This window comes from Oryzias latipes, chromosome 7 (genome assembly GCF_053564925.1).
Source record: "Oryzias latipes strain Hd-rR chromosome 7, Olatipes_Hd-rR_3.1".
NCBI classification, from domain to species: domain Eukaryota; kingdom Metazoa; phylum Chordata; class Actinopteri; order Beloniformes; family Adrianichthyidae; genus Oryzias; species Oryzias latipes.
Window position 1 is genome coordinate 9,675,406 of NC_136243.1, and position 20,333 is coordinate 9,695,738.

Sequence of the window (20,333 nt, forward strand, 5' to 3'; positions counted from 1 at the left end):
ATTCAAGTGAATCTTTTGCAGCATGACAATTTATTTAAAACAGTTTATTTTATTTTGAAGGGAACTTGATTGTTTTCCTTTCAAAAGTCAAAGAATTTAAAATGGTCACATTCAGAAAAATATAACCCTATTATAATTCAATTATTGTGATTATTTAAAAGCTACATTCATTTATATTACATATACATAATTGGCTTAATAATCACAAACATATGAATAAAGTGTATTTCTCTAAACAGTGAGGTAGGACTTTGCAGCTCTTGCTGTGTTTTTGTCAGTACAAAACTGGCCCAAATGGCTCTTTTCATGTTAAAGGTTACAGACTCCTGGTATAGATTGAAGATTTTTTTTAAGAAAAAGGATCCTTGGAATAAATTCCTTTTGACAGAAAAAGACAAACGTGTCTGGTTTTCATTAATCCAGCCTAATGGTGTAAAAAAGAAGCATAATATTAGAACACAGTGCCGAACTTAAGAGATCAGGTGATGTGAGTCCAGATGAACAAAAATAGTCCACAGTGTGATCTGCGTTTATTGCCACTTTATTCAAAAAGGGATGGAAGCTCATCTGAACTCCGGAAAGAACCAAACAAGTTTACTTTGCTCCTGAATTTAATTGTTTTTGCAAGTGAACCGTTGTGTGGTTTACTGCAGAGCGAATGCAAAAAGACTGTTCAACAAACAAATGCTCCTGAAGCTTATTAAATTAACTTAAATTTAAGCAAAGGTATAGCAGGTTTACCATAAACCATGTCTATACTGCCTCCCTTTTAGTATAGACTTATAGACTTGTAGTACACTTAAAAATGTTGCGTTTCACTTATGGGATGCCAAACTGATCCAAATTTATCATCGTTGTATTTAACTTTTTGAAAATCTCAGCTTAACTTTTCTCAAGTGGAAAACATTTTTCTTCTTTGAAGAGTGTCTCAAAATAATTTAACAGGAAGTCAAAAAACTGTTCCCCTTTTACAGAAACAGTAAATCAGCAGCAACATGTTGCAGTGGCAAAACCGGTTGAGTCGACTGACAGCAGGGAACCAGTTTGAAGCTGGAGCAGTAACCTTTCCCATCACTGAAAATTACTGTGTTTCACAGCAGTAATGCCTCTGCTTCCTTACCCACACCCACATCAAACATTTGACCAATCACACTAGAGCTGTGACATGTTGATATCTTGTGGGGGGGGGGGGGGGGGGGGACAATTTGACCTCAAATTGTGGAATCAGAAATAAAAATAAACATCCAGTGTTGCAGAAGGATAACAATAGATGGTGCATTGAGCATTAAAGAGGCAGCTGTTCACAAATAAGACAAAGTAGGACCCTGAATCTGATTTTGTTTTCTGATGTGAGCCAAGAATCTGGCAGTGACCAGCATCCATCCCCTTTCCAAACCTGCTTAATCTCTTTCAGGGTCATGGGGTTGCTGGAGCCTATCCCAACTACTTTTGGGTGAATGCAGGGAGCACCATGGATGGTTTGAGGGTCCATTGCAGGACCACACAACCACACACAACTGGGGACATCTTAGAGACACCAATCAACCTAAACAGCCAGTGTTTTGGACTGTGGGAGGAAACTGGAGTGTCCAGAGAAATCCCACACAGAAAGATCCCAGCTGGGGGGAGCCTTCTTGTAGAGCAAAAGTTCTAACCACTCCCCCACCCTGCAACCCCGCATTGACAACTATCACAGTCGTGTGTAACTTTTTAACCAAATACTGCGATGCTGATTATATTTTCTCCTTTTACTTACACCAGAATTAAAATTTGATGCAAGTTCAAGGGAAAACAATGAGATTGGTTGTGAATGCATAGAATCAAAGAAAAAGAGATATGCACAGTGTTTAACTACTTCTAGCTTTGTTTTAAAGGCCCCGACAATTGAAAGAAGCAGCTTGTCCACAGATGAAGAGGTGAAGAATTCCCTGCTGAAATATAATTGATTCTTGCTAAACTCAGAGTCAGCAGGTTCTGTCCGAATCACCGTTTCCCTTCTCTTCTAATCGAGAGGATGATCAGGAAATTCATTTAGACCCATTATTTTAGTCTAAAGTAATAAAAAATGTGTCAAAACACCTGTCATATATATAAACTGCTCAAGATGGATGTCCTTTTATTATTTTCACAGCGAACTCGTGCAAATTTATGCTCAAAGAAATTAAAGAAATAACTGTTATCTTGGTGCAATTTCTCTTTTAATATTTCCACTGATCACTTATCTGAACACAATTCTGTTCCTTTTTAATGTCTTACACTCCACAACCTGGACTTCCTCTAACAAATTCTGGCCCTTGACCTGGTTTCATTTGATCTTTTGTTGGTTCGGATGAGAAAAGTGGTTTTTGCTTCAAACAAAACCTGTCAAAGGCTCCTGCTGGTCTACAAACCATTGAATCGATGTTTGATAAATTCTAATATTTATCAGTTAAATTTAACAAAATGCTGTTGTACTTTTTGCTTTGATAAAAAGACTTTTTAGCAGACAGAGGGATTTCTTTTTTTGGTTGCAGGGTTTTGTAAAGAGATGCAGCTCACATTATGACCATGTGAAGCTGACACTTTGTTCTTTTTGTTTGACCCGTTGCCATGGTGAATCCTTTAGTCTGAGCTCTTTTCCCTGTGATAAACTCAGTCTATTTTAGAGTAGACTGAACCCTGACCTGCCTTTATATAACCAAACACACTAAAGTGTCAGAGCTCAGGCTCAGTCCAGCCAAAGTTCAGCCTTGGATCTGTTCTCCTTTCTGAAACAGACTCTGGTTCATCCAGAACACAACTGCCACTGCAAATACTCACATAGAATGAGATGTAAAGAAAAATAAATATAAATATAAAAAAGGAAAGATTTTACTTTGGCCTTCATTTATTGATAATGTAACATAATATAACACACTTTATTGACTCATTTATTCTCTGACTTGCTCCATGTTCCGTTTTTTCTGGTCCATATATTTTTTTAAAGTTTTCCATCTTTTCTCAATAAAAAAGACATTTGTTGTCATGGGGGTATCAGGTTGACCAAGATGACAAAGGCACAGTGAGAACTAAAAGTATTTAATAACAAAGAAGTGCCACCCTTGGTGGGAAAAACCCATAACATACAGTCAGGACCATAAATATTTGGACAGAGACACATTCTTCCTAATTTAGTTTCTGTACATTACCACAGTGATGTGGTAATGTACATCACTGTACATTACCACATCAGACTTTCAGCTTTAATTCCATGGGTTGAACAAAAAGATTGCATAAAAATGTGGAAAACTAAAGCATTTTTTAAACACAATCCCTTCATTTCATGGGCTCGTAAGTAATTGGACAAATGAAATAACTGAAAACAAAATGGTCATTACTAATATTTGGTTGAAATCCCTTTGTTGGCAATGACAGCCTGAAGTCTTGAACTCATGGACATCACCAAATGCTGGGTTTTCTCCTTCTGAATGCTCTGCCAGACCTTTACTGTTTACTGCAGCGGCTTTCAGTTGCTGTTTGTTTGTGGGTCTTTCTGTCTGAAGTTTAGTCTTCAACAAGTGAAATGCTGTTCAATTGGGTTAAGATCAGTTGACTGACTTGGCCATTCAAGAATATTCCACTACTTTGCTTTAATAAACTCCCGAGTTGCTTTGGCTGTATGTTTTGGGTCGTTGTCCATCTGTATTATGAAACGCCGCCCAATCAGTTTGGCTGCATTCACCGGGATCTGTGCAGACAGTATGTCTCTGAACACCTCAAAATTCATTGGGCTGCTTCTGTCCTGTGTCACGTCATCAATAAACACTATTGTGTCCCAGTGCCACTAGCAGCCATGCACGCCCAGACCATCACACTGCCTCCACCGTGTTTTACTGATGATGTAGTGTGCTTTGGATCAGGAGCTTCTCCACGCCTTCTCCATACTTTTCTCTGGCCATCATTCTGGGAGAGGTTGATTTTGGTTTCATCTGTCCAAAGAATGTTTTTTTCAGAACTGTGCTGGCTTTTTTAGATGCTTTTTAGCTAAATCCAATCTAGCCTTCCTATTCTTGAGGCTCATGAGTGGCTTGCATCTTGCAGTGTAGCCTCTGTATCTACTTTCATGCCGTCTTCTTTTTATGGTAGACTTGGATATTGATACGCCTTCCTCCTGGAGAGTGTTGTTCACTTGGTTGGCTGTTATGAACGGGTTCCTCTTCACCATGGAAAGGATTCTGTGATCCACCACTGTTGTCTTCCGTGGACGTTCAGGTCTTTTTGTTTTGCTGAATTCACCAGTGCTTTCTTGCTTTCTTTCTTTCTCCGGATGTACCACACTGTTGATTTTGCCACTCCTAATACCGTAGCAATTTCTCGCACGTTTTTTTTCTATTTTCTCAGCTTAATGATGGCTCCTTTCACCTGCATGGAGAGCTCTTTTGACCGCATGTTGTCTGTTCACAGCAAAATCTTCAAAATGCAAGCACGAGTCCTCTAATCAACTCCAAGCCTTTTATCTTTCATAACTACTTGACAAAACAAGAGTTTTGCCCACACCTGCCCATGCAATAGCATGGAAGTCAATTGTCCAATGACATACAAGCCCATGAAATGAAGGGATGGTGTTTAAAAAATGCTTATTTGCATCTTTGCACTAATTAATAAAATATAACTGATTATTAAAATATAATGAAAGCACATACACTGTATGGTAGATTTTGATAATGTGTGTAACTCTTGCACTGACAGCACTGCTGTTGAAGGCTGTCAGTGCAAGACAGTTACATCTGAGGTTCAAAGTCAGAAAAGTAAAAAGAAACAGTTTTTCCTGTTTTTGACATATAGTTCCTGAATTTGAAGAAAACCCAAAGTATCTACATTTTATGACTAAGGTACACCATCATACACAAGACAAATAAAGAAAGACACAGTTACACACAAAAGAAAATCACAAATAATGTGTTCTGTTTCATGGTGTTCCTAGATTACAGCTCCGCTTATCACTCACTTAGGATGTCCTGTTAGATATCTGTGAGCATATTCATAGGAAATGGGAGGGCAGAAAGAGCCTGCTTCTGGATTGCTGAGACAGGTCTCATCAGCAGAGCTGCTGGGAGAACCTTCTGTCTGCAGGCTTCACAGGAAAAGGAGAAAGCAGCGTCGCTTTTGGAGCAGCAGGCCTTGTTTTTGACTGCAGAGGGTCTGCCACCACACTGAGGTAAGACATGGATGCTAATACATGTTAAGTGCAATATTTATGGAAAGTATGAAGTGCTTGAGACTTTTATGTCTTTTCCAAGCAAATCTTTCTTTTTTTAATTTAGTTTTGAGTAATTTCTTTATTATTTTGATGTTTGTTAATGTCTTTGAAATATTAAAGCTTTCCTTAAGGTGGTCACATTACGTTAGATGTGGGTATTTGCGAATTTAAATCTTAATAAAACATTTGCTGCTGGATTTGCTGACCAGTTGGGTTTTACTTTCCCCCTCTAAAGTAAGATTTTGCCACGCTCCTCCTGTGCCCGTGTTGTGTAACGTCTGAAAGCGTAATCAGATTAGTCTCAAAGTAAACCTCAACTCTGTCCAGATATGAAACATTCCTCTTCTGCCTTTCGCCCTCAGAACATGAGCATCCACGAGTTCAACCACTCTCTGGACCACTTCAACGGCACGCCGTGGTTCGTCTTTGATTGCACCATCGAGCTCAACATTAACCACAAGCGCATCGCCCTCTTCCTCCTTTACCTCTTCATCTTCATCGTGGGCCTGCTGGAGAACCTGCTGGTCGTCTGGGTGAACTGGCGTCGGCGCCACTCTGCAAACGGGGTCCTCTTTTGCGTCATCAACGTGAGCCTGTCTGACCTGATGGTGATTGTGATCCTGCCTTTCTTCATGCTGGAGGTGACCATGGACCGGGTGTGGCTGTGGGGCCGCTTCCTCTGCAAGGTCACCAACCTCATCTATGTGGTGAACTTCTACAGCAGCTCCTTCTTCCTAGCCTTCATGACCCTAGAGCGCTACCTGTCCCTGACCAGACCGTCGTCCCCGACCATCTTCCCTGTGATGGGCAGGCAGCGCTGGCTGCTCTGTGGTGGCCTGTGGCTCTTCTCCTTGTTCCTGGCTCTCATGGAGAACGTCCATGTGGATCTTCTGGAGTGGGACGAACCCGGCTGCTACATGATACCCGAGTTCAGCCACACCGAGTGGTACGTCTCTGTGGCTTTTCTCTGCCTGCTCTTCCAGTTCCTCGGCCCCGGTTCTGTCATCATCACCTGCAACGTGCTGATCGCCCGGGCGGTCCGGACGGCGCCTGATGTGCAGGGTCGCCGTGACATGTGGCTGGTGCACGTGTACTCCCTGGTGTTTGTGGCGTGCTGGCTGCCCTTCCACCTGGTCATGATACTGATGATCATAGACGACCTCCACCCCTTCATGTTCACCTGCAACATGACGGAGGCGCTGTACTTCTCCTTCAGCGCCGTGCAGTGTCTCTCCCTCTTCCACTGCGTGGCCAACCCCCTGCTCTACAACTTCCTCAGCAAAAGCTTTCGGAACAACCTGATCAACACGGTGATCGACCGCATACCGCGACCGGCCGCCGCAAACCAGGTGGAGGCGGGGGCCAAGCCAAACACTCCCAATGGGGGTGAGGGTGACCCGGGGAAGCAGAGCAAGTTTAGTGAAGCCAGCACCAGTCAGTCTGATGTGGAGTCATAAAGAACAGCTCCTTCTGAGCAGAACTGAGGCCGCTTACAACTGGGCTACAAATTATCATTTACTCCCAGCATGTATGTGATCAGTTTTAAACACAGCAAGGCAGGAAATGCTTGCTGTTCTGCCAAGCTGCTCAACTCCCACAGGACCTAGAGGCAATGACTATAATCTCCAAAGGGGAAGAAATCTGCCACACCAGGAATGTGTGTAAACAAATCTGCTGCAGACTCAAGACGTACAGGAGTGGAATTAAATCAACCCAGCACACCGCTAAGTCCTTATTTATCTCTTTCTGGATGCTGATGTGGTCATAATCTGATAACATGCAATAAAACATCCTCACATAATGCATCCGTTTCAGCCTGAAAGTCTGTTGTTTGGAAGCTGGTTACTGCTGATTCCCACTACTCCGACTTCCACTTCTGCAATGGATCCTGTTTGAGAGCTAAAAAGATAAAAGTGAGGACAGAAAGGAAAAGGGAGCTTTGGTCGGCAGATGGCATAAAAGCAGGAAGTGGCCGGGCCGTCAGGGCGCAAAGGTCCCAAGCTGGGGGAAACGGGGGCTTCACTATACGGAGAATGTTCCTGCATGCCTGATGCTGCACGGACAACAAAAAACCAAAACATTTTATAAACTTTATTAGCCAGATTTAGAAATACACACAAGTATAAATGCATAAAAATAATAAATACGTTTTTAGAACAAATTAAGACACAGAGTCTTCAACAGTGTTTGATGCTGCATTAAGGCGACAGAGTCACTCCCAAGTCCTGAAAACCCAGAGAGGACGGTCCAGCGGTTAGGATCCAATGTTATTGGTGGCAGACAGAGTAAACGGGGCTCTTCGGAGTTTCGCCGGCACAAAGACACAATGCCGCCAAGAGGTTTCCTCTCCCTTCCAGCTCATGTGAAGCCGAACTTACTGATCACAGATGAAGACAGACGTGGTTAAAAGAAAAGCATGATCATGATTACAGATCAACACCAGAAAGAGACTGTAAACGAGTCAGAGAAGAAAGAGAAACACTTCCAGATGCTTCCAGCTGTGGATGTTTCTCTTCATTTTACTCACATTTTGGACTAAATCTAAATTAACCTGCAACTTGGGTCCATTTAAATCTGTTTAGCTGACTCTGAAAAGGTTCTAAACGGGTTAATTAACATTGTTGGGGGAACAAATTGGATCATCCAAATATTTCTGTTGAATTTTTGCTACATTGGTGAGAGGAGGATTGGTCCATCAGGAGTCTATGTGATGCAGAGGCTCTTTAGAGTGATCGTTGTACATGAAGGTCTCCTCAATCTTGAAGTTTGGAGGCAGCTGGTCCTTATGGAGCTCCATGTGCGAGGACACCAGCTTCACGGTGGAGAAGAAAAGGTTGCACACGGTGCAGCGGTACATGAGGGCGCCGGCGTGCGTCTTCAGGTGGCAGATCATAGTGGAGCGGCCTCTGAAGAAGCGCAGACACACCTTGCACTGGTAGGGTTTCTCTCCGGTGTGGATTCGGAGGTGGTAGGTGAACTCCCCCGAGTGGGCGAACCGTTTGCCGCAGAAGCGGCACCTGTACCACTTCCCACGCGCCCCACCGCCTTCCTGCCCGGAGTTCCCATTGGTGAAAACCCCAGAGGAACCCTGAAGGAGCTCCTGGGGGAACTTTTCAGACATGTTAAAGCTCATTCCTGCACCCAAACCCAGGCTGACAGCTTTACTGAGACTCCCCATGTCCTGTGTGGAGGAGCAGGATAACAGAGGGCCGTCTGGGGGCTGGTCAGCTTTACGTTTGCCTAACAAGCTGTGACCCCCGAGAGAGTCCGGGGTGTGCAGGCTGAGGTGGTTCTGTAAGGCAGAAGGGGAGCGGAACGTCTGCGGGCACAGGAAGCAGCGCACCTCCCTCACCCCCCCTGCAGATCCGCCTCCGCCAGCCCGCAGCGCTAAACGCTCCTGTTCCTTCGCTGCAGCCTCCTCTGCGTGCACGCTCATATGCCTGTCCAGCAGGGGGCGCTCCACGAAGCAGAGGGCGCAGTGCGGGCAGAAGAAGACGGGCAGGGAGACGTGGGAGAGGCAGTGCCACAGCAGGGAGCACAGGGAGAGCTGGGGGGCGTGGCAGACTCCACAGGTCAGGCTCTGGGGGCAGACATGGCTCAGGGTGTGCTCTCTCACAACCTGCGAGGGGGGTCAAACAAAGAAATGCTTTATTTTCCACAAAAACAAAGAACACTTCCACATTAAATGTCACATTGTTGCCACAGAGAAAAAACACCGGAATGCTGCAAAGCTGGTTTGCAATATATATTTAAGATAACAACATAAACACAAACAAACACTACTTTATCAGAATAATTAAAAACTATTCATTCCAGCCTTCAAGCTCGGAGTTAACGCTAAATTGTGTGTGGAAATATCTATATTTAACTTATTAAATCCAGTCCTAGTTTTTAAAACTCCGCTCTGCAATTCCCGCTTTATCGTACACGTATTGAGTGGTTTAGCGCTGCTGCCATCTTCTGGTAAACTATAAAATAACTCTTTTTTTTAATGCTTTTATTTAATATCCTAACAGAGCTGACGAGTCTTTTTTATTTGATTTTTTTCAAAAGGAGCTCTGATTAAATCTGAGTCACACTTTGGACATGCCTGATCTGGAGACATCAGAATGTCATTTTATTTTTGCCCTTTCAAAAAATTAAAAGCCCCCTACAAACATAAATAAAATATAACAACCAATTTTCATTCATCATTAATTCAATATTTTTATTTTTTTTGCCATAATTTGGGGGAAATTTATCAATTCACTCTTTTACAATCAGATGAAACATAACTTTTTACTATGTTAAGAATACTTTTTTTATTTATTTTTTCAAAACAAAGGTGAGGCTAGGTGACATTTGTGGAGACTACAGTACAACATCTTCTTTTGGGAGTTTTTTCTTAGCAACCTGTCAAATTTAATTAAATGACCAAAGAAATTTAACATAACGGAGTAAAAATGGGTTCTTGGCAAAGAAACTGCGGTGAGAAAAGTGATGTCCATGTTTGAATTATATATGATAAACAAATCTTTTCAAATGAGATTTTGTGCTCTTTTCCTTTTGTGCAACAAGAGCAGAAAGAAGGAACAGAAAAACCTAAAGCAAAAATTCAAAAACAGAAGAAAAAGTGATGTTAACATGTTAGAATCCATCACTTTCCCTTTGTACTGACCTCAAAGTCCTTGTTGAGGGTTTTGAAGCAGACGCCGCACTTCAGCTCTGCGGTGGGGTCTTGGCTGAGCGCCCCCTGTGGAATGCTGTAACTGCAGGCAGAGTGGTTGCGGTGTCGCAGCAGCTTGTTGAGGCTGCAGAACTGCAGGCGGCACATGTCGCAGGTGAAGAGCTGCACCCCCACGTGCGAGAGACAGTGGAGGACGCCAGCGGTGCTGTCTGAAAACGAGGCCCCGCACAACTTGCAGAGCCCCAGCTCGGTCAGGTGGGTCTCGCAGTGGCTCCTGATGGCAGCAGGGTCTGCAAGGAGGGCTGCTCCACAGGCTTTACACGTGAGTGGGCTCCGCTCCACCTGCAGGAGGAAGAAAGAACGTTACTCCTCTAGTGTGGTGTCACTCTTATCTGAAGAGCTTTGCTGCTAACTAACACGAAAATCACCTGATTGGTTGTAGTCCCTCCTGTTATGTCGCCGTTTTCCACAAACACAAGATCATCTTCATCCTCCTCCTCCTCCTCCTCCTCCAGGTATGTCTCATCATCACTGAGCTCGATGATTTCACCTGTCAACTGGTTCCACTGCTCCTCCTCTGCACCCGGAAGAGGATCCGTCTGCTCCCCAGATCCCTCCCTTTCCCCGTCATCAAACATCATCCTGCCATCTCTCTGTATGTCCATCACCCCGCCCCCCACCGAACTCACACGAAGGCCGCCCCCCTGCTCTTCTGAGGATGACGTTGGGGGGCGGGCTTCCCCTCCCAGCTGACCGGAGGAGTCTGGGAGGGAGCAGGAGTCAGATGGAATGGGATTGATGTTCTGAATGCTGCTCACGCTCGCAGAAATCATTTGAGTGTTTTGGTCTCCTTCTTTACATCTTTCTGTCGCCCCATCCTCCAGGATTTGCTCGGTTTTCAGCTGAAGCACCGGCCCGGGGGGCAGAACACCATCAGTCTGACAAGAAAAGTTGCCAGTGGATAAAAGATGTTCACCATGTAGCTGATGATCCTGCTGCTCGTAGCCTATATGGGATTGGACGTCTTCTGCTTTGATTTCCAGAGTAAGAGCGTCAGCGTGAGCTTCCTGCCTGCTGGCCCTGGATTGAAAGAGAGGCGAAGGAGCAGCAGCAGGAGTTGGAGCAGTGCACGCCCCCACTGATGAAGACAGGGAGGAGCAAGAGGCAGCAGGGGAGCATACAGACGAAACCGAGGCTGCACTGACAGCTGTGGATGCAGGAGCGCCCATGCAGGAGTCCAGGGGGAGATCTCCAGAACCGCCTGCTCTGCACGCAGCAGACGCCTGCAAGTCAGGGAAGGTAGCGTGGCAAGCCCTGACCAGCTCACCGACGCCAAGCCTCTCAGCCAGTTCATACAGAACCCCCACGTCAATCAGATCTATCAAGACCTGCCCCGTGTACACGAACATCAGCACTTTCTCAAAGTTAGCAGGAGAGACAAACTCCAGAGAGAAGACGGCAGACGCCGCGGCAGCCCGGGTGAACAGGCTCTGGAAGTACGTCCCAGCACAGGCCAACACCGCACGGTGGGCGGCGAAAGTTCGGTTTCCAACTTGTAGGAACACATCACAGTACTGACGGGTCTGACGGCAGCGATTGAGCTCAGCGAGAACGCTGGCAGCATGGCCAGGGCCCTGCAGCTGGATCCTCATCGCTGCAGCTGCTACAACCCACCTGCACAGAGGGAGGAGACGCAAACTCCATCAACATCTGTAGAAAAGCAACGCACCACTGCAGCCGCCAACGTTTACCACATGTTCACCCTCAATTGTAAAGTCTAAGAAAGAAATTAATCAAATTCAGATTTATAAAAAAACAGCTTTAGCGTAGACAGAAAACATGTCCAAACAGCATCTGACTCTTCCTTCATATGAAACAAAAGACTAAATATTTGCACTGATAGATGCAGCATGATGAGCAAAAACATCACTCGTGAGACTGAGAGGCTGAAATCAGGAATCACTTATTGAAATAAGTAATAATGATACCCATTATAAAACCTAATGCTAGGGTTGACTTCTGAAACAGATTAGATTCAAAGTCTCCCACGTACTTTAAAAATTACGAGATATATCAGCATTTAATTTCATTTTAAGAACTAATTTTAAAGTAAATGAGAACCAGCGTTACTCAAAGCTATTGTTTTTTCTAGTCCAGACACTCCACCCAAACCAATATTTCCCTCGGATGTTTAGCTTTTTCTAGCCCCTCAGTCCCGTTTCTATCGTTACTATGACTTACCCATCAGTCTGTGGGCGTAAGCAGTAAAAACTCTTCTTTTTCCTTTTGTTTACAGATGAAATCTGGCGCTCCTTAATATGTAGTTAGAGCGCTCTTTGATGCTCCGTCGCATGGTGATGACGCACGTCAACAACAGATTGGTAAGGTGGCCCCCTAGAGCCTGGAGGCGTCACTGCCACCAAAATAAAACAAAATAATCTTAATTTAACATTAAAATTTTAACTTTAGTCTGAAAACTTTAACATTGTAACCAGGATTAAACAATCATAACACAAAAAACCTTAAAAGTTAAAAGGATCATATAACTGATAAAAAAAAAGTAAAGTACTGGCCTTGAACTCTGAACCTCTAAATGCAAGTTCCAATGACTGCTCCACCAAGCTAACTCTTTTAACACAACATAAGTGTGCCAACATAGAATTATTGAAGTATTTCTTTTTTATACAGAAAGTTCATAGTGTATAGTAGGGATGGGAATAGAAGCCCCATGAAGCCTCATTGGGGGTTCATGTAATTGTGCTGGAAAAATGAAACAACCATTCAGGGCTTTGAAACCACACAGAACAGCGGCATCTGGTGGCGGACTGGGCATACATCCTTTAACCAAGCTCCTTGCAACACTTCAATGTGGGAATGATAATGAAAAAACGTAAAACAAAACAATATTGTTAATGATGATAAAAAACAACGAAAAACAACACAACGAGTTACGTTTGCTGAAAGAAGTGCTTGAAACAGCAAAACATACATCGCATGAAGAAAATAAAAGCAAAGCAAATTACAAAAAGAAAAAAGTAAAGCATCAGCTTTGTACCCATGATTCCAGGATTCAAACACTGTGATTTTCCACCAATCTATCGGTACTGACACAATGATCTTTTGCCATCATACATTGGTACAAGTACTTTCCTTATAAACAATGTTCATATTGAATTGTCTTATTAGGAGAAACCGAGTTGAAACGATCCTGAACCACAGTACTTTTATTTTTATTTTTACCAGGAACCATGGTAAAGTGCAATGAACTGACATTGATTCCAATACAGGGGAAACAATAGAACTGGTCGGGAAACGTTCGGGATTCATTTGTATTTCTAGAGAATAGCGCGCCCAACTGTTCAAACACAAGTGACATATGAACCGTGGTTCGACCAAACTTAGCATTTGACGCTTCATACGTCATCAACCACATGATCTGCGCTAGTTGATACACGCTCCGAAACATTGTGCTGAACCACTCTGCTTCATGAAAATGAAACACGCGCCGAAGCGTCTGTGTCAAACGGGCCATCCCTATCGATCCCTATCGGAGACCAGTCGCCTCGCTTCGGATCCTGGTCCAACGTCACGCAGTATCGGCAAGAATACTGACATCATCGTTCCTATGAACAATACTACAACTCTGAGAAAACATTAAATCTGTTGGAACTACAACTTGCTTTGAGTTTTCTTCCGGGTTCCAGCATCTGGGTCTGCCACGTCATACGTAATCATGACAGATTCAATAAAATTATGTTTTATAATTGACAGCATCTAGATTATGTTTTTGTTTTTGCTTGGTGAAGGTGGGATAATTATTTTTCCTGTAGAGTGGAGACTGCTTTTGGCTACACCTGGTTTTGTTATACCACCTGGTGGGTGGCTTTTTATGTTGCAAATAGATTTTCTCAAATATTTTCTTTACTGCTGACTTATGTTTTGTTGGTTCTGTGTGTTCTTTTTTGGCCATCAAAGAATGATGGTATTGCTCATTCCAGCACAGCTGATTTGGCGTATTGGTCAACATGGGCAGCACATCCTTTTTTTTCTCTATGATGGGTTTTGGTTACTCAGGGTTACAATGCTGTATGATGTAACTGTCTGTTTTGCTAATGAGTAACACAAAAATCCCAACTCTCAATGTCAAGGGAATTAATCATGTCATTAAGAGGCAAAAAGTCCTATCTGTGCTTAAAAGAGACGGGGTGCAGATTGTATTGCTACAAGAGACCCATCTGACCAACTTGGAACACTTAAAACTGAAACGTGACTGGGTAGGTCAAATTTATTACTCCTCCTTTAACTCTAAAAGCAGAGGTGTGGCAATATTAATCCATAAAAATTTAGCTTTAACGGTGGATAAGATGATACAGGACGCAGATGGCCGTTACGTCTTTGTTACAGGTCTGTTATATGAAGAACAAATCCTCTTAGGGAGTGTTTATGCACCTAACACCTTTGATGGCTCGTTTTACTCAACATTTTTGGCAGAAGTCACCTCCATATGTTCAACTCACATACTAATTGGTGGTGACTTTAATTGTGGATTAACACAATTAAAGTACAGTACAGATTATAATCCACCTAAAACTCAGGCACCATCAAAAATGGCAAAGGCTGCAGTTGAGCTGTGCTCAGATCTGGGTCTTTTTGATGCCTGGAGAATCTGTAACCCACGTACTAAAGATTTCACTTTTTTTCACGCCCTCATCTCTCTTTCTCTAGGATTGACTTTAAATCAGAAAACTCATGCAGTAAAAAATTATTTATTTTCACATTCTTTTAGTCTTGGCATTCACATTCTTTAAGGCATTGACATTCTTTTCGTCTGGCATAAGGCTCCGTACAATTCCATGAGATAAGATTTCCATAAAACTTTTGGGTAATAACTACCCCCAACACCAATCAGTGTGTAATAAGATGGGGTGTGCTTCGGCGGCATTCCATATTCAGACTTACAAGTATGACTGCTATGTGTGACCTAGCACCTTTGACTGTAGGGCCGCTCCCGTTCGAGTACAGCGCCACGAAGGGAACACACTATCTAGTACAGGGGTCGGCAACCTTTTTTACTCAAAGAGCCATTTGGGACCGCCCCTAAGACGACGACCGCCACAACCCTTTTTGATATCATTATATATATTATGCATGTATATATTATTCAAAGGTCGATCTTCAATGACATGAGTGTAGATCGCGGGCCAGAAAAGATTAAAAAAAAAAAAAAGTACTTCTTTAAAATCCACCAGCCAATCATAATCCTCACTGAGAAGTACAGGACTTGATTGACATGTAGATTGGCCAATCGGACATCGTCTGAAGCATACGTCGCTGCAAATGCACATTGTGTTCTTTAAAGGATGATACCGCGGCCGCGTGTGGGAGGAGCTACTGGTTCTGGTCTGATCGCTGCATGCAGCGATGTGTTTATCAATGCATGGTAGACACTGAGAATGTGGAGAGATCAGGTTTATTATTTTGAAGAGTTCTACTTGGTAATCATGTTTCCATGTTTGACTTCATAAAATCATCCCAGGGAAAGTCTCTGCTTCAACTCCCGCAGGGAAAGCTGCGTCTTAATCTGACGCCCGTGTTTGCATCTCTCTGACAGAGTTTGAAGCCAAAGCCCCTCCTCCGCCTCTCCACCTGCTTTTCCTCTCTACCTGTTCACCTGTTCACATCTTCTGCAGCTGAGAGTTGGTTTCCCCCGCGCTCCTCAGTGTATTCTACACAGAGAGCACTAAATACGATAGTTGGGGCGCTCCAGCGCCGCACAAGGATGAAAGAGCCGGACGCAGGTTATAGCGGGGATAGAGCGGGTTAAGCAAATGAATGGAAGAAGGCGGCCCGCTGAAGAAATATTCAATATTGTACACATTTTATTATTAGTCTGAACTTTCTTTTATTTAGAAAAATCTTTTATTTTCTCAGTCCAGTACGGAAAAAAACATCAAAAAAGCTGTGTTGGGCGGATTTTGGCTGGGTCTGTCGGTTTTCAGATGACTTTTCGGCTGGAAAACTGTGACTCTATCTGGCAACGCTGGCGCGAACTCTCAGTCTGTCATCAGCGAGTTGGTCTCTGCCCCGCGGAACGTCAAGTTCCCGGCAGAAGATCGGAATGTTTATTGAAACCGCCCCGCGTGTCTCCTCCTGCTATCAGCTCTGCAGGTCTCGCCCGATAAATACAAGCTCATTACGAAGCTGTTTTTTACGTGCCTCGTGCTTCGTGGGGAGCCAGCAGCACCTTTGAAATGCCGTGAAAAATGAACAAACTAAAATAAAATTTAATTATTATAAAATACTCATTATTTTCCAAAGTCACAGGGAGCCACAAGAGATGGATGAAAGAGCCACATGTGGCTCCGGAGCCATGGGTTGCCGACCCCTGATCTAGTAGATCTGCCATGTGTGCACCTTTGACCGTAGGGCCGGTCCCATTCGAGTACAGCGCCACGAAGGGAACACACTATCTAGATAGAAGAGAAATCACATTTAACATTTAGATTTATATTTAGTCTTTGTCTAAATGTGGTAAAATTGTCACATAATTTTCATGAGGTTAATTTTTACATTCGGCCCCCCAGTATGATACATTAACTACTGTATTAACAGAGACAGATACAAGAAAGAAAACACTCATGTTAATGCTAAGAAAAAAGTTTAATTTGATTCTGATGACCATTTCTTTTATTTCACGAAGGCTTCAGATGGTGTCAGGAGAAACACTGACACCCACAACTGCTTCACACTTCACATGTAAATCATGACCCATACAACAGTAATACAACTGTAAATGACACTGTCGTGTAGACTCCCAGCATCAGAAAAAAAAAAACTTCTAGCATGAGGTTACACATGTCAGACCATCTGCTCACTGATTTATGATATGTAAGGAACCAACAAATTATAAAATACGATGAAAACAAACGTTTTTTCAAAGCTACCAGTAAGAAATCATTTACAAAATTGTGTTTTTTGTTGTTGTTTTTTTTCATCACATATTTAAACTTTACTTATGTAGTATCGGTACATTTACAGCAATATTAATCCTGACGTCTTTGACCTGTGATCAGAACATTAACTCATTTCCTATTCCAAACTATTTTGTTTTTCATCAACTTTCAGTTAACTTTTCTTAGCCGCTTCGTGACTGAATAAGGTTTTTCACCAGCGAAGCTGAGGCGCTCGTATGGAACACAAGTTGATATATTGTAGGTTTATGGTTTATCTGTAAAATGGAAAACATTTGGTCCTGTCACAACAAAAGCCTCTTTCACAGCAGTAAGCGTGCAGTCAAAAGATGCTGAATCAACCTGTTGCTCTTCATCACTGCAGCTTGATTATTGCACTTCTTCAGGAGGAAGTGAAACAGAAGCAGCAGGGTGTGTGCGCTAAAAAATACAGAAGACCGTTACACTTAAACTCGAGTCACTTTGAAATGAGGTCAACTACTACAGCATTTCTGCGACATGTTTGTGATCAACTCCATGGATATTGCTTTGATGTTTGATATGTTGTTCAGTCATCACAAACAACATTTTCATTATGATATGCAGCAGTCCTGGGATCGCTCTCCACCACAGCCCTCATCTGTTTGAGCCCAGACTCCTAAAGGTCTCTGAGCTATAACCGTCCTCCAGCCTCTGCAGATGCTCATGCCTCGTCGTCTTCGGCTACGACACGCGCTTCTTGGAGCTGGATCGGCCCAGGCTGGCAGTACTGGAGCGGCGGGACAGGATGGGAGTGGCGGTGGTGGGGGAGGCCTCGTTCGAGCATCCGTGCTGGAGCAAAATATCGATGCAGCCTTTGCTCCCTGTTTTCCTGGCGATCATCATGGGTGTCTGGCCTTGGTTGTCTTTTGCCTTCACATCGATCCCATACTGCAGGGGGGAGGGGACACAAACCAGATATTTCATCCCATGTGTGGATTGAGTACACACCACATGTCTCACACAGGGTGAGACATGTGGTGGTGAGTGTAACTCAGCTCTATGTCAGTGCAGAAATTTAACTTAATAACAATGTTTTTTTATTTCTGGTGTGTTTTCTAAGCAATATGCAATATATTCCAACAGGCTCCAAAGGAGGGCTTTTTCTATACGCATTTTCCATAAAATCCGATTTAAAACCAATTAATCTCATGTTTTTTTATAACCAGATGGGTCAAGGGACAACAGTGTCAGAACAAACCATCTGTTGCTTTTTATAAGCTGACTTAACAACCAAAGGAGACAAAATGTCTGGAGCAAAACATTTAAAACCAGGCTGGAATTAGTGACAAACCATATTGAGCTTCTGAGGGAAAATCCTTTGGACAGATTAAAGAAACCTGCAGTTTTTTGACAAATCTGGTCATTTTACAGTTGCAGTTACAGTTTATTTGCTTACAAAGCAAAGAAAATGGTTCCTGTTGTGAAACTTGGAGGAGGCACTGTTATGGTACGGGGCTGGGCTGCTGCATCTGAATATGTGATGATCAAAAAAATCTCAAGACTATAATGGTGTTCATGGGTCTTCCAACAGGGCATAGAGCCAAAAAACAGTTCAAACAAGTAAAACACAATGGAGTATCCGAACTGGCCTTTTATTTGACCTGAACCAAGACCCAGTGGACATCTGTGGGTGGGGCTCAAAGAGGACCAATTCATATGGTTACAAAATATGGCAGAAAATCTGTAGAAAGATGTGGTTTCTTACATTTGAGAGTACACTGGTGGGGGGGGTGGGGGGGGTCTGATCAGTGAAACAAATCTCATACTTTGTGTCTGAATTTTAGGCAATGAAAACTCACCCAGACAAGGAGCTGGGTCATGACTACATCTCCCAGCTGACAAGCAGCATGGAGAGCCGTCCGAGGAAACGAAGACGATCCAGCTGGCTGAGTGTTGACCTGATCCTTGGTGCTGTGGGCCAGGAGAAGCAGCAGCCTGAGCAGGTCTCTCTCAGTCACTGCAGTCAGCAGCAGCTCCGACATGCTGTCCTCCAGGTTCCCTGAGGGCAACGGCAGAGGAGGCACGAAAGCGCGCTGCTCGTACTTTGCTCGAATCCAGGACTCTCTTTCCTCTCTGGTGGAATGAAAACAGTGAAAAAATGTTGAAAAGTTGCAGATGGTGAAATGTTTTTATTTTAACAACTGTTAAGAAGGAATCAGATCTATTCGCCTTTTTAATAGTGATGAGTTTAAGAATAAAAATCAGGGATTTTATGATTTGGTCAAAAACGTGTAACTCATTGATGTGAATAAAAAGAAATGATCATGCAAGCATTTTGGGGAACATGATAACGGCTTAACATCATAAATAATAAAAAGTGCTCAACTCTTTATGAGAAAAAATATCACAGCCTGCATAAAATAGATGAAATTTCTAGTAAGAAAAAACTTGAGTATTTTTTAAATGGTAAAGACTGTTGTTAATAATATACCCAGAATCCCTTCCTGTTTGCTCTTCAAACCAAAGCTCCGTTATCTCTGAACCTGGCCAGCTTGTTGAACCCACCGTGTGGCGTTAGGTGTGGGTTTGATCCGGCCCTGCGTGCAGCTCTCCCACACGCTGTTGGCCATGTGGTTTCCAATGGCAGCCAGGACCTGTGTGAGCTCTCCAGGCCAGTCGTCCAGGTCCAGCGAGCGAACACGAGACAGATGAGTTCCCAGGTTCCGGTGGATCCCTGAGCATTCGATGCAGATCAGGGCGCCCAGGTTGAGACTCGCCCATGTTGGATCTGCAGGAAAAAGACGGGGGTCACAGGTCACGGCACGCAAACCCATGAAAAATCATGGGTGAAGACAGTACAAACAAGCAGCACATGTTAAGCTCTGGCAACTGTAGGTGGTGCTATACGGTAGGAGTACAGGCAGTAGTTCAGGAACTCACTGGGTGCCTCACAGTCCACACATTGACCATTTCCCTTGGCGTTTCGGATGGCCTGAAGCGCCACAGCCTCGCTTTGACTGCTCCTCCGTGCCTGCAAATACATTAACATACATGTCATTTATTTTATTTTATTTATTTTTTCTAGAGGGGGGAAGTGTGTGTGTGTGTGTGTGTACGTGTGTGTGTGTGGGGGGGGGGGGGGGGGGGGGGGGGTAGAAGGAAAAATTAAAAAAACAGGGAGGGGGAGAAAGTGAGGGGATACAAGTGCCGAGTTGCTAATTTGAATAGGTTATTATTTTAAGCTGTGAAACAGTAACACAAATATTATATCCAAACGTGAAATTCTGACAGAAAGTTAAGCAGAAGATATCTGTCCATTAATACACTATGGGTTAGGAGGAGGGATAAAGCAGACAGGGAGCAGTTTGACGGTGTGCACGTGGGGGTGGAGCGACACGCACACTGCCTAAGTGAACCATGTGATCGTTAGGGGAACCAGATCCTCGCCAGCCCAACCAGCCAGACCAGAAGAGAGGGGGAGACCCCCGAATCCAGGAGCACCCACGGCAACGGGACC

At 43.6% G+C, this 20,333-nt stretch overlaps 3 protein-coding genes across 11 annotated transcripts in view; 1 reads left to right on the forward strand and 2 right to left on the reverse strand.

The window, feature by feature from the left end:
- Window positions 1–4,993: 4,993 nt before the first annotated feature.
- ackr5 (atypical chemokine receptor 5) lies at window positions 4,994–7,021 on the forward strand. Its single transcript, XM_004071048.5, has 2 exons — window positions 4,994–5,176; window positions 5,581–7,021. The coding sequence occupies exon 2, from the start codon at window positions 5,584–5,586 to the stop codon at window positions 6,673–6,675; it is 1,092 nt and encodes a 363-aa protein (XP_004071096.1). The 5' UTR covers window positions 4,994–5,176; window positions 5,581–5,583; the 3' UTR covers window positions 6,676–7,021.
- A 272-nt stretch (window positions 7,022–7,293) lies between these two features.
- On the reverse strand, window positions 7,294–12,256 carry zbtb39 (zinc finger and BTB domain containing 39). The gene is made up of 4 exons (XM_004071047.5): window positions 12,126–12,256; window positions 10,313–11,558; window positions 9,876–10,226; window positions 7,294–8,837 (listed from the first exon to the last, which is right to left on the reverse strand). The coding sequence occupies exons 2-4, from the start codon at window positions 11,534–11,536 to the stop codon at window positions 7,914–7,916; spliced, it is 2,499 nt and encodes an 832-aa protein (XP_004071095.1). The 5' UTR covers window positions 11,537–11,558; window positions 12,126–12,256; the 3' UTR covers window positions 7,294–7,913.
- Window positions 12,257–16,525: 4,269 nt separating this feature from the next.
- Window positions 16,526–20,333, reverse strand: part of agap2 (ArfGAP with GTPase domain, ankyrin repeat and PH domain 2) — a 31,193-nt gene continuing 27,385 nt past the window's right edge. For all 9 annotated transcript variants that reach the window (XM_023956932.2, XM_023956931.2, XM_023956928.2 and 6 more), the window contains 4 exons: window positions 19,757–19,847; window positions 19,382–19,604; window positions 18,676–18,949; window positions 16,526–17,764 (listed from right to left, as the gene is read on the reverse strand). In XM_023956932.2, coding sequence (XP_023812700.1) covers window positions 17,558–17,764; window positions 18,676–18,949; window positions 19,382–19,604; window positions 19,757–19,847 — 795 coding nt within the window. In that variant the 3' untranslated portion in view covers window positions 16,526–17,557. The remainder of the gene's footprint in view (window positions 17,765–18,675; window positions 18,950–19,381; window positions 19,605–19,756; window positions 19,848–20,333) is intronic.